We start from the raw sequence: 14,248 nt of genomic DNA, 5'->3' as shown, positions 1-14,248 counted from the left end.
TTACTATGAATATACATTAATTAAATATAAAATATAATAAATAATGAATAATATAAATAATATACATAGTATGAATAATATATTCATATATGTATGCAAGATGTGTGTGTATATAATATACAAACTTGCTTAAATATCTAAATATTAACATTTAAACTTTCCTTTGAAAATGTTATTACCTAAAATAATTTAACTCAGCTTACAACAATAAAGGTCCGTGCCTGTATATTCTGCCGTGGGGTTTTTCTACTAATTTTGTTTTTTGCTAATTGTATTTTCTCCAGCAAAATCCCTACTGATGGTTACTATCTTTTATACCTACATCAACTAAACAGCATCTTTCTTGATCTCTATATCAGCTAACAAATATAGATGCCACTCATATATTCTCCAACTTCTGCCTGCTTTATACTCATATCTTCTTAATCTCCTCTGTAATATTTCTGCTACCCATAAATGTAAAATTATAAATTACATTTCAGACGTCACTGTGTATGCCAGTTTGTTATGTATTAATATGTAATGACTCTGGATTTTACTGACTGTAGATTTTCTCTAGTGTAGCTGTCTTTCAGTTATTGTATATCTATTGGAAATGTATAATTAACATTTTTTTTTCTGTTGTATAAAAGTGCTTATTTCATAACTGGAGCTCTTCTACCTGGGCCTTCAGTGAAAAGGACCAACCACAGTCCAGTTGGACTACCCCAGTAAACAAAATAAATAAATGAATACATATATAAATAAATAAATAAAACAGAGAATAATAATAACCACTTACATTGATGAAGAGACATTAGTAATGCAGGAAAGTTCAAAATATGCTGAAACATCTATATTTTGTCACTTTCTGGATGCAGTTCTCCTTTAAAACTGGCATTTAATTGCGTGGTAAGGTCAAAAAACATATTTTGAAAACTAGCTTCTCAGTAGTCCATGTCCAGATCAGGCATTGTTTTCTCTCTAGCTGGGAATGAATCTCTTAGGCTGTATTTCTTGAGTTTTGTGTTGTTAGTTTTTTAGAGAAATGCAGCTGCATTTTACATGGTTGACTTTACATTAGTGGTGTCTGATGTATAGTAACACTTCTCACTGATTATGCTGTCATTTTTTGTTTTTGTAACAGAGACTTAAAACTGGATAATGTAATGCTGGACTCTGAAGGACACATAAAAATTGCAGATTTTGGCATGTGTAAAGAAAATATGTGGGAGTCTATTACAACCAAGACATTCTGTGGCACACCTGATTACATTGCACCTGAGGTGAGAATATTGCGTCTGTGTCTTGTGGCTCATAGTGAGGCAATTATTAGATCAATATAAAAAGATGCCTTTAATAACTTATGGTTACCTGCTTGTATTTGCTGAGATGGTGAACCAGAAAACAGTTTTGGACTGTCCATCAGCACTGAGACAGTGTATTTATTTTTTGTTAACCAGCCACACATACTTTTTAATAACCAGAGAGATTACAAATAGGAAATAAAGTAAGTATAGTACCGAGAAGAAATGAAAATTCAGACATGGCGATGTGTAGTATGGTTTGTTCAGCTAAATATTAACAGGCTGCATGAAGTAATGTGCTATAGTAAATTTTGCATATGCAATGAAATGTCAACAGTATGTAAGACAGAAGTGTAGGTGTCTGGTATACAAAGTCACAGAAAGTCTTATAGACTGTTCACTATACTTTTTACTGCAAAAGGTTCATATGCTCATATTAGGCTATCAGTCTGGCGACTATTACAAGTCTAGCCAATAACCAAAGGTCAGACTCAAACTCTGTACCTTGTATCTTTGAAGTTAAGAGTTTAACCATTATGCTACCCTTCCCCTTAAATAATAGGTTATCAGTCTGCACTCTGCAGATTATTACAACCCTAGCCAATAACTGGAGGTCAGAATCAAACCCTGCATAAGTGAATTACTATCTCATATATACCGTTGCAGGAGTAATAGAGAATGCTTCTTTTCATGAGAGTGACACTAATGATTGAGAAGTTAGTTCAAGGTAGCTGTGAATTCCTAACAATCTAGATGCTCTCACTTTCTTCCAGCAAAGAGGGCAAGCTTGCCATGCCATAATACTGCTGGCTGGTTGTGAAAATGTGTGTACAGCAGGGTATACTTGGTGATACTGCTGGCTGGTTGTGAAAATGTGTGTACAGCAGGGTATACTTGGTTATACTGCTGGCTGGTTGTGAAAATGTGTGTACAGCAGGGTATACTTGGTGATAGTGGTGGGGACCTGTGGGTGAGGGGGTTATCTGTTTTAGTTTCCATGTTACATTTCAGTCAGTTCTATAGAACTGCTTTTATGTACATCTGAATAGAACATCTGTTAATGGCATCCCCAGACAAAGCTGTATCATACAGAACAATGAGCGATGATACACAGAGCCAATGTCAGAAGCAAAGTGGCACAGATGAGAAGCAGAATAAGGCAAACTCAGACTCAGCTGTTGCCATGGCTACCTGTCCTGTGGAAGTTAATGCCAAGTGTCTCGTTTAGCCCGTCTGTCAATGTGTATTATGGTTATGTTAAACAAGTTTCATGGTCTTTAGCTCAGGTAACAAAGGTCAGATCTGCTGTTGTTTTTCACACTGAATGTCTGAAATGTTGCAAACACAGCACTGTGTGATGTCATGAGATTGAATTTACTGCAGTATTTCCTGGACAAATTATGTCAACCTTTTTGTTTCATTTGCTAATCTTCAAGTAGTCCGTGGTTGTTTCAAGTTAATCTGTTTACTTATACAGTGTATCAGCAGTTACTAATTGTTCATTTTTAAAGGTTTTCTTAATCGTATTTGGAATCTATATCCTGAATGTTGTAATAATGTGTGTTTAAAAAATAATTTCATTGCAACAGCGTTATACTGTCACAGGGTTTTAGAATTACTATATAAATAAAGATGCTTACTCTTGACAGTCTACATTGTAACTCAGATGGAGTCTATACAACGGTTTTATATTGCTGTCAAATGGACTCTGTATAGTGACTTTTTATATGTGAAATCTGGACATAAGAAAGCACTGTGTTGTTAGCTAAGTAAATGAAGTTTAAAACCTTGTAGAAGGAATATGCTTATTGCATGACATTGTATAAAACATATTTCATGCCTGTAGTTCACGCTTGTAAAACACCTGTAAACTGCTAGCAACAAAACACCTTCTAAAATTAGCTGTCTGATTTAAAGCTTTTGTGTCTTTGAAAAAAAAACATAAATGTCTCCTTGCTAGTCCACTTACATAGTGGTGTGGCATTCATATTCAATGCCAACCACCCAGATTCAGCTAGGAGGCAAGATGTGTGTGTGTGTGTGTGTGTGTGTGTGTGTGTGTGTGTGTGTGTGTGTGTGTGTGTGTGTGTGTGTGTGTGTGTAGGGGAAGGGGATCTGATGAGCCTTTCAGCTGCACCCCTCTCCCAATGGAGTGGGAAGGAAATATTTCTGAAGAGACTATGTGCCACCTCTATAGTATTTCTAGTAAAGAACAAAAACCCAATGTAGATCTTTACTTTCAAAGGGTGCAAATATGCCACTAGTCTGCATCGCTTGCTCCTTGCATGAGTGAGTGACTTCCCCTTCCTTGTGTCAGTGCTTACCAACTCCAGTGTCACTTACCATGAAATGATCAGGAGGTTAGGTACAATACAGAGTCGATTATCCAAATGCCAATTATCCAAAACGTTAATTATCTGAACGAGCTTTCCAAAGTTGCTGGGTATGAAAAATCATAAAGTCTGAATATGTAAACATTAGACATATTTGCTTGAACAATTTTTTTGAGCTTGTAGCCAGCTTGTATGTGAAAAATATTCTTTATTGTCCACTGGAATCACTGAATGGTTGAAAAGTGTATTCCTGCATGCAGGAAAAAAAAGGCAAGATTTTAGAAGTTTTTTTATCTGGTTCAGTTATATGTTTGATTATCCAAACTATGAAAAGTCCCAATTAGTTCAGATAATTAACTCTACTTTACATACACAAGTAAAAATAAATAAATGTTGCAACGGTACGCAAGGCATTTTGGAAATTTTGCAAGATTTAATGTTAGATAATTTATAGATCTGCTAGAAGTATACTGGCTTTTATCTCCTTTTACTTAAAAGATCTCCATAATTTCAGTTTAGCCACTGGTAAGTAAATAAGTGATAGTGGAAAGTAACCTTTTGTAGTGGCAAAAGCATAGATAAAACATGAAGGGGACATGGCTTAGCTTCAAGAAAAATAACAGCATAAATTGTTAACTGTAGCCTATTTATTTATCAGCTTGAGTCCTTGTTTTTCAACTTCAAATAGTTTGTAAATTCTGGGTGGCTGAAGGGCTGTGTATGTGTGACACTAGAACCATGCTGTTCTTTTTCCATGTTGTTAGGCAAACAATAAAATTCCAAAAGGATACCAGAGAGTCTAAATAAATGACTGTTTAGGCTCAAAGCTCTGAACATATAGTCAGCAAAAAGGCAATCAGCCTGTTCCAGGTGGAAAAAAAGAAAATGAAAAATCACAGAATGGAGGGCAAAGAGAAAATGGAACAACAGCTGGCTGAGTTCGAAGCAGCTCCACAGGAAGAACAGCTTTGTAAATTGTTCCAAAATATGATGGCAAGTTGTCAGTAGTGTAGGCCTAATTAGGGAAATAATAGTCAACAAAGAAGTGAATAAAATAAGTCATCCAAAATTTGGGAGAAGACAGAACAACGCTAACAGAGCAAAGCAAATGTGCAGGAACATAGTATTAGGCTGACAGAAATAGGGAAAAAAAGCTAGAATGACAAACAGGAAAACTGGATGACTGCGAAAACATATCCAGAAGAAATAACATAAGGATAAAAGACATGAAAGAGCAAGTCTCAACACAGAACTAGAAAAGAATGTTGGTGGGATTTTTGGAAATAAGATTTCACTTACCCAGATTACAAGAACCAATAATACAAACAATGCACAGAGAAGGCAGAATGGAAGGTGCAAGAAAAGGAAAGCTGAAATGAATGTTAGTACAGGCCTGCACAACTTTAGTACAGGCCTGCACAATTATAATCTTACAGAAGAAATGGTGAGATAAACCACAACATTTAAACTGATACCATTTAATGTTATGTTTGTAGAACTGGTAAAGGATTATTCCAATTCACAATGTAAGCTAAAAAAATGAATGACTGACTTATTGTGGTCACTGAAAGCCCAGGGAACTCCTGCATGGATTAACTCCCCTGCTATCTTAATTACAGGGTCTATATTACATCAGCAAACACTTAAAAAAGCGAACGCTGATTGATCGACCTTATGTAAGTGAAAGCTTACAATCTCGAACTGTCAGATCAGCGATTTTTAAACACATACACACAACACAAGCACAACAAACAAACAGAAATCCACACACATACACCTAAAATCCGACACCTAACCCTACACTAAACTATGCACACACCACTAACTATCCACTTACCTTAACCCAAACCCTAAAGTCTGTCACTATCACACATTCATCTCACCCGCTCCCTAACCTAACTCACCTAAACCCGCCCTCTCATGTCCACACAATCGCACACATACCTAACCTGATCCCTAACCCTAACTCACCTAACCCATCCTAACACTCACATCCACACAATCGCACACTTACCTGAATCCGACCCGTAACTTTCCACCACAGCACTGAAAATACCGAAGCAACAGAAATGGACAACTGAATTCTTTCCCTAGGAAAAAATTTGGGTTTCTGTTGCTTTGATATTTTGAACATTCACTTAAATAAGGTCGATCAATCAGCGGTTGCTTGTTTAAGCATTCGCTGATCTAATATAGACCCATAACTATAATACAGTGAGGGAAGCAGACATAGGTTCCACACAGGGACATCCACAAGCTTTTGTTATGGAGATTGTGAGTATTGGAAGCTGGAGCAACAGACACATAATTTATTCAAATATCTCACCAGAAATGAATTGACAGGCAAACTTGTGAAGAGCCAGAAAGAAGGTACAATAGCATGAATCATGAAGAACATCTGACATAAATGCACCCGTGGCGGGGGGGGGTAAAGAAAAAGTAAACAAAGGCCCACTGAGTGATGTTGACAAGATAGGCAGAGTAATCAAGATCCTGGGCATAGCAAATGACAGAAAAAGAAGAAAGTACATGGAAAGTAGAGGAAATATAAAGGGAGTACAGAACAAAACTGCAGTGAGAACAATAAGCAGCTGGTCAATGCAGAAATCCAGCAGAGGAGGAGTCCAGTAAAGATTTCAGTAGAAGCAAAAGGAAAATAACATACTGTTAAAGAGGAAATGGTGTAATCTGTGTATCAGGGGATTCAAACACCTAACTAACATACCGTTAAAGAGGAAATGGTGTAACCGGTGTCTCAGGGGTTTCAAACATCTAATTAACATACCATTAAAGAGGAAATGGTGTAACCGGTGTCTCAGGGGATTGAAACACCTAATTAACATACCGTTAAAGAGGAAATGGTGTAATCGGTGTCTCAGGGGATTCAAACACCTAATTAACATACTTTTAAAGAGGAAATGGTGTAATCAGTGTCTCAGGGGATTCAAACACCTAATTAACATACCGTTAAAGAGGAAATGGTGTAACCGGTGTCTCAGGGGATTCAAACATCTAATTAGCATACCGTTAAAGAGGAAATGGTGTAATCAGTGTCTCAGGGGATTCAAACACCTAATTAACATACAGTTAAAGAGGAAACGGTGTAACCGGTGACTCAGGGGATTCAAACACCTAATTAACATACCATTAAAGAGGAAATGGTGTAACCGGTGTCTCAGGGGATTCAAACACCTAATTAACATGCCATTAAAGAGGAAATGGTGTAACCGGTGTCTCAGGGGATTCAAACATCTAATGCTGAACCCTGAAGGGCTGAAACAGGCTGGACTGGTCAAAGGAGGAGGGAAGAAAAGCAAAATGGAACATTAAAAGGATAACTGGACCAGAGAAAAAAGCCAAGCAGAGGGAAGGTAACAGGAATTGGACAGCTTGCACATACATGGAGAGATGACAGAAGAAATGACAGGCAGTGCAAGAGAAAAAATGAGCAGATGTCCTCCATCAACTCCTTCATATACAGGCGGTGAAACAAAAGAACCGAGAGATTAGGCATGGAAGTAACCGGAGAAAAGGGGGTAAATGACACCGGAAAGGATTATGGGATCTGCGAACATGGGACACTGTACAAAGAAATGCACTAGAATAGGCATGGAAGTGACCGAAGAAAAGGGGGTAAATGACACTGGAAAGGATTATGGGATCTGGGGACATGGGACACTGCACAAAGAAATGCACTAGAATAGGCATGGAAGTGACCAGAGAAAAGGGGGTAAAAGACACCGGAAAGGATTATGGGATCTGGGAACATGGGACACTGTACAAAGAAATGCACTAAAATAGGCATGGAAGTAACCGGAGAAAAGGGGGTAAATGACACTGGAAAGGATTATGTGATCTGGGAACATGGGACACTGTACAAAGAAATGCACTAGAATAGGCATGGAAGTAACCAGAGAAAAGGGGGTAAATGACACCGGAAAGGATTATGTGATCTGGGAACATGGGACACTGTACAAAGAAATGCACTAGAATAGGCATGGAAGTGACCGGAGAAAAGGGGGTAAATGATACCAGAAAGGATTATGGGATCTGGAAACATGGGACACTATACAAAGAAATGCACTAGAATAGGCATGGAAGTAACCAGAGAAAAAGGGGTAAATGACACCAGAAAGGATTATGGGATCTGGGAACATGGGACACTGTACAAAGAAATGCACTAGAATAGGCATGGAAGTGACCAGAGAAAAGGGGTAAAAGACACCGGAAAGGATTATGGGATCTGGGAACATGGGACACTGTACAAAGAAATGCACTAAAATAGGCATGGAAGTAACTGGCGAAAAGGGGGTAAATGACACCGGAAAGGATTATGTGATCTGGGAACATGGGACACTGTACAAAGAAATGCACTAGAATAGGCATGGAAGTAACCGGAGAAAAGGAGGTAAATGACACCAGAAAGGATTATGTGATCTGGGAACATGGGACACTGTACAAAGAAATGCACTAGAATAGGCATGGAAGTTACCGGAGAAAGGGGGGTAAATGACACCGGAAAGGATTATGTGATCTGGGAACATGGGACACTGTACAAAGAAATGCACTAGAATAGGCATGGAAGTGACCAGAGAAAAGGGGGTAAATGACACCGGAAAGGATTATGTGATCTGGGAACGTGGGACACTGTACAAAGAAATGCACTAGAATAGGCATGGAAGTGACTGGAGAAAACGGGGTAAATGACATCGGAAAGGATTATGTGATCTGGGAACATGGGACACTGTACAAAGAAATGCACTAGAATAAGCATGGAAGTGACCGGAGAAAAGGAGGTAAATGATACCGGAAAGGATTATGGGATATGGGATCATGGGACACTGTACAAAGAAATGCACTAAAATAGGCATGGAAGTGACTGGAGAAAAGGGGGGTAAATGACACCGGAAATGATTATGGGATCTGGGAACATGGGACACTGTACAAAGAAATGCACTAGAATAGGCATGGAATTGACCGGAGAAAAGGGGGTAAATGACACCGGAAATGATTATGGGATCTGGGAACATGGGACACTGTACAAAGAAATGCACTGAAACAGAAAGGTACTGGATGGGGGGGCACAAATAGGCAGATTGCTGTTAGATGGTGTTTTCTGTGGTGCTCCATATTTTGTTTGTATTTTCATATAAAAGTAAGCTTTGTTTGTGAAGCAGTGGACAGACGTGTTCTTGTATACTTCATTGAAAAATGGGGGCAGCCAAGAAAGAAATAATTACTGAAACACCAGCTTTAGGAGCGATTTTATTAGAGCAGAGTGAAATGGATTTCATGAAACTGTCACAAAATAGGACAAAATGCAAAGGAACTAATTAGTATCTATAGGAAAAGGGAGAAATGAACATATGCAAACAGCAGATAGGAGGCAATCATAGTCAGGGCTGACCTTATGTATAAGTGAATTAGGCATCCTCCTAGGGTGCCGTGCTTATTGCAGTGCTCTTTCAGTATTTATTTATTTTTAGTGAAATGCTTCATTGTTCCAAAAAAATAAAGAAATGATTACAACATCCCTGATGAAAGAAAATGCGCCTGTGGCACAGTGAACAATCCAGGAGGGCAGTGCTCCAGCAGTCCAGCTGACTTGACATTCAAGTAACGTCACGTCAACCTTAAACATTATGAGGTCATGGCAGTAAAGAACTTGTAATGTTGAAATGTGGGCATGAAGCTGCCTGAAGGAGTTTTTTTTACTTTTTTTATTTTATTTTTTTACAATGATTAGTATGAATCTTTAATGCTTGCCTATATGTCTGACTAGAATGGTAAGCAATTCACCACAAAAAGGTTATGAGGGACAGAAGGTAAATCTATGAGACAAAATCAGGGACATACAGCAGAATCGCGGACAGAGATGAAACGATTGTTGTGATGTCAGTGAGATAAGAGTCATCACTATTTTTTACAGTAATGCTGGCTGTGATCAACCAGATATTTTGACAATATCTGTGGCTTTGTGATTTGTCTAGACAGTTGAGATGAGAGGAATGGCATGATAAAATAATTGTTATTACTGTTTTTTGTAATAATCCTCTCAGTAATCAACCAGATATTTTTGAAAATATTTGTGGCTTTGTGATTTGTCTAGACAGTTGAGATGAGAGGAATGGCATGGTAAAAAAATTATTACTGTTTTTGTAATAATCATGACAGTAATCAACCATATATTTTTGACAATATTTATGGCTTTGTGATTTGTCTAGACAGCTGAGATGAGAGGAATGGCATGGTAAAATAATTATTACTGTTTTTGTAATAATCCTGACAGAAGTCAACCAGATATTTTGACAATATTTGTGGATTTGTGTGAAACAATGTGGATTAGAATACTTTAATGTGTGGCAACTTATTTGTGTGGACTCTAGAAGTGAAATAACATTATATAGTTATCAGAGTCATGGCTATAACTGCTGTATGAGAGCTGGGATTGGCTTGATGAAAGTAACTGACCCTGTTGTCATTTGCTAAGTTTAAACAGTTACTATCTGGCTTTGCAGAATTAATGTGCACTTGTGAGAAGTAAGATGGACTACTTAAATGGGCACAATACGCACAAAGTAGATATATTTGCTGTTGATGGTGTCTGTGGAGGGCATCGACTAGCTGCCTGCTGCTGTTTGCTTATTATTTTGGCTTTGCAGGACTAATGTGAGTATGTAAAGCAACATGCAATAGTTTAATTTGTAGCAGTTATTTGTCTGAAGCAAAAGTGAAATACACTACATGGTCATCCTCCTTTATCAACATCAGGTGTCTGAACTGCATATAGAAGTGGCCATGACAGGTTGGTTGGGGTCGTCTGGATGGAAGTAACTGAGTCTGTTCTCACTTGCTTAGCTTAACAGTCATCTGTCAAAAATAAGGGATCAGTGCATCACAGAAAACCCAGACCTTCAGAACTTTTGGGGCCTAGTGGCCCCCACACAGCAACCATTTTATAACTGGATTTTAGCATGGGTTTAGTAATCAACTCTGCCATGAGCTCCACCTAGTCTAAAACCAGATCTGCTCTTAGGTATACATAGGAGGACTGGGGGCGATGTCATTATTTCTTTAACATTTCTCCCAAACCTCAGAAGTCACTGTATCTTGTATTGAACTGGGGACAGTGTTGTTATTATTTATTTAACTGTCCTTTCAAACTTCAGAGAGACACATGGAACATCACTATAGCTTGTCTTGTATAGAAGCACTACACTTCAATGTGTCTTCAAATAATAAGTTGGAAATATTATCCAGACCATTATCTTTAAGTTTCATTTTCATCACACTGAAGTGCCTGATTAACATACAGGAGACTATCTTTTGGGGAGAGCAAATAAACATGATGTATATGTTCTGTTTTTTTTTTTTTTTTTTAGTTTTGTTCCAGTCTGATGTCAGATGGATACATAGAGGGTGGCTGTCGTTTGGGAGTTGGGGATAAGGAGACATGCTGTATATACATTTGACAGCGGCAGTTTTAAATATGACTGTGGGCATTTGTGCCTTAATTTTATTCTCAATTTAATGCAAGAGGGGGATACACAGAAGGGATCTACTTATCTGTTTCGAGAGAGTAAGGGCAGGTACTACTCCCATATTTGACATATGTAGCCTCTCAATTGTGAACAGGTGTTTGGTTAGCTTTCAGCATTAAAGCTTTGATACAACTTATTTCTTCACTGAAATGAAAAAATAAATAAGATAGAATTTCTTTTCTATATGCATGATTTTTGTTCAGTCCTACATTAGATCAAAATGTTGGAAAAAAGCTCAAAATGCACCTCAGAGCATCTATAACCCATGGCTTTTGGGTGCCTTGCAACCCCCAGACCCCCACCTTAATTTGGTTATTATGTTTAGTTATTACAACACAGACTTGGTTAGATAAAGTGTGTTGAAAGGATACAGGAAACAGTAAAGGTGAAAAGTATGCCTTATTTTTTTTCCTTACTAGTGGTTTTCATTCAGGCTGTTGCTAGATGAAAAGGTTGTTTAAAAACCTCAAAAATGCATCTCAGAGTTTCTAGAAACCTCATGGTTTATGGGGTGGGGGGGCTGGTACTACAGATAGTGGCTTCTGTTTGTCATAGTCCTAAATGCCTTTAGAGCAAAGAACACTACATCTCATACAGTCTCCTTGTTTAACTCTCTTTATCCTGAGGACTACATTATTTCTCAGCAATGCATTCTTGTCCAGTTTTGTTGTTAATTTAGAGTTCTTTGATAGCAAATTTGTGTTTTCTTGCTAAGGAATACACTGAAACCTAGTAATGTACATTAAGTGAGAAAAGAAAATGCAAATACAGGAATCTGGGTTAACCTTACAATTTGTCAGGCTCATTCTGAATTTGCAAAAATTGCAATTTAAACTTCAGAAAAACTGTAAAGAAGATGGGTGCACATGATCCTGTGTGCAGGATGCAGACAAAGGAGAAATAGGAAAAGAAAAACTGCAAAGCTTTTGAGAGTAAGGAGAGGAGAGGAGAGTGAACATATTTACTGTAAAATGGGGAGGTAGCATAAACATCTTCTTGGAAAACTGTATAAAATAAATTATGCATTTTTAATTTATTTTAATAATGCCAGCCACCTGTAAAGAATCCGCTTTGAAAGGAAAAACTAACTTCCAGCAACCCGCTATTATTCCACATTATTTCACTGCCCCATTTGACCATCAAGAAAGCCAAAACAGAATAAGCAGTTTCAAAGTATCTTTTTTTAGCAGAAGACTATGTCTTCCCTACTCCTCTGATGTGTGGCCTTTGTCCCAACACTGCAGGCCTCTAAACATACAACTTCCAAGGATGCACACACTCGAAGAAAATCTAGGCAGTGGGATTTAAAATCTGTCTGGCATGCAGATGATTAATGCTAAGAGCTTTTAACAAGCTGCTTCCTGTAGTGTATGATATGATCCCCTTAGTCTCAGTGTGCCTACTGTCTGACTGAGCAAATCACTTAGGCAGGCAATGCTCACATGATTTGTCTGAATAAAATCACAACAGATCCTATAGAGCAATACTACACCACAGCTGTTGTTGTTGTGTCTTTCGGCTTATCCCGGTTAGGGGTTGCCACAGCAGAACTCCGGTCCGCTAATGATTGGTAGTTGATTTTTACGTGCCGAGTTACCAGCCCTGACGCACAACCTTCAGCACAGCTAATACATACAAATACGTAAAGAAGGAGCTGCTCTGCTTTTGTACAGCTGCTGACATGCAGATCACACGGCTCTTCTCATTTCATTTTCCTGTAACCAAATACAGTTGAAAGTATCTGCAGAGTGATACAGGGTGGAAGCTGTACATTTATTTTACTTGGTGATTTTGGAGGGCAAAAGAAACAAAAATTAGAACAAAGAGAAGGTTTACAAGTAAGACAGAGAAATAAAAAAGGCAACAGTAAAATATGTCTTAGGGAAAGGAAAATGCAAGTAAACAAAGTATGTATTGTAATTAAAAAGATCCAAGGAGCACTCAGAGAAAAGATTAGTCGACAGATGGAGTCAAAGGCAGATAGTGCTTTGGAAGACCGCCAAAAGGCCTTTCAGTATGTGTAGGCAATATCATGTTTTAATCAAGTTTAGATTATGTAAAGGGAGTGGATTTCTGAAGGATTTTTAGAGGAAGTCCTCTGTCTGACTGTGGAGCTATTAAAGAAAGTAGTAGTGTGTACTGATGTACACAACAGTTCAAAACAATTATTGGAGGACGGGATAGGAGTTGGTCAGGATAGATGGCATATATGGAGGCATCCTTGTTAAAGTACATGTAGGATGAAGGAGACCGTGCAGTAAGACAGATGTGAAAGGAATGTGCAGGATGAATAATTGTGTTTTATGAGGAGTAGCCATAGGGGTTCTGACACTGATGTTATACAGACCCAAGATTGTTAGCCAGTAACTGACCAGGCAGGGTGACTGCTTGTCCAGATTTATTGGGGGTGGGGCTAGAATAATTAAGGAAAATTACAAACAAATATAGTGGAATGAATTTGTATTAGGTTGTTCACACGGAAAATGAAAAGACTTTTACGTCTAGATGGAAAGGGTACTAATGAGGACATGTAGGGAGGACTGGGCAGGCTGCGTGAAGACTAAAAGTAAGTAAGGCTGGTAGTGGCATAGCAGGCTTTTCCATTTAATGTAAAGCAATCCAAAATGGTGTAAGATGATTAAAAGTCATGAAGGTAAATGGTTAGTTTGGACTTTTGAGTGTAAAGAGGAAAAGTGAAGGCTAGGTAATATAAATATGACTCCAGGTAGAATCAGTAAGGGTTCTTCAAGCATTTTTTTCCAAGGTTGGGGAAGATACCAAGGTTTGATACGATATATGAACATAAATAATTTCATGTATGGCCTAAGAAGATGTCACTGCACCACATAAAGGATGGGATGGTGTTGCTATCTGTGTAAGGAGGAATGAGTGATGGCATAGAGGATACAAGTATGCTGGATAGGGTCTTGGTTACGAGGCAGCCGTTACAATGGAGAAGGATGTGTTGATAATTAAAAGTTATACATTAAACGTTGCAGTTGTTACACTTCAGTGGGTAACTCAGATGGATGAAGGCATGGGAAAATCGTGGTAAACTAGCAAAGGAAGAATAAAATAAATAGGGTAG

At 38.1% G+C, this 14,248-nt stretch overlaps 1 protein-coding gene across 1 annotated transcript in view; it reads left to right on the top strand.

Annotated features, from left to right (window-relative positions):
• The window catches only part of PRKCB (protein kinase C beta), a 2,112,091-nt gene that overhangs the window by 1,747,474 nt on the left and 350,369 nt on the right, over positions 1-14,248 (top strand). The window contains exon 13 of the mRNA XM_044089400.1: positions 1,127-1,265. Coding sequence (XP_043945335.1) covers positions 1,127-1,265 — 139 coding nt within the window. The remainder of the gene's footprint in view (positions 1-1,126; positions 1,266-14,248) is intronic.

This window comes from Protopterus annectens, chromosome 12.part0, assembly GCF_019279795.1.
Source record: "Protopterus annectens isolate FY-2018-M chromosome 12.part0, PAN1.0, whole genome shotgun sequence".
NCBI classification, from domain to species: Eukaryota; Metazoa; Chordata; order Ceratodontiformes; family Protopteridae; genus Protopterus; species Protopterus annectens.
This window is presented reverse-complemented; position numbering and strand designations above follow the sequence as displayed.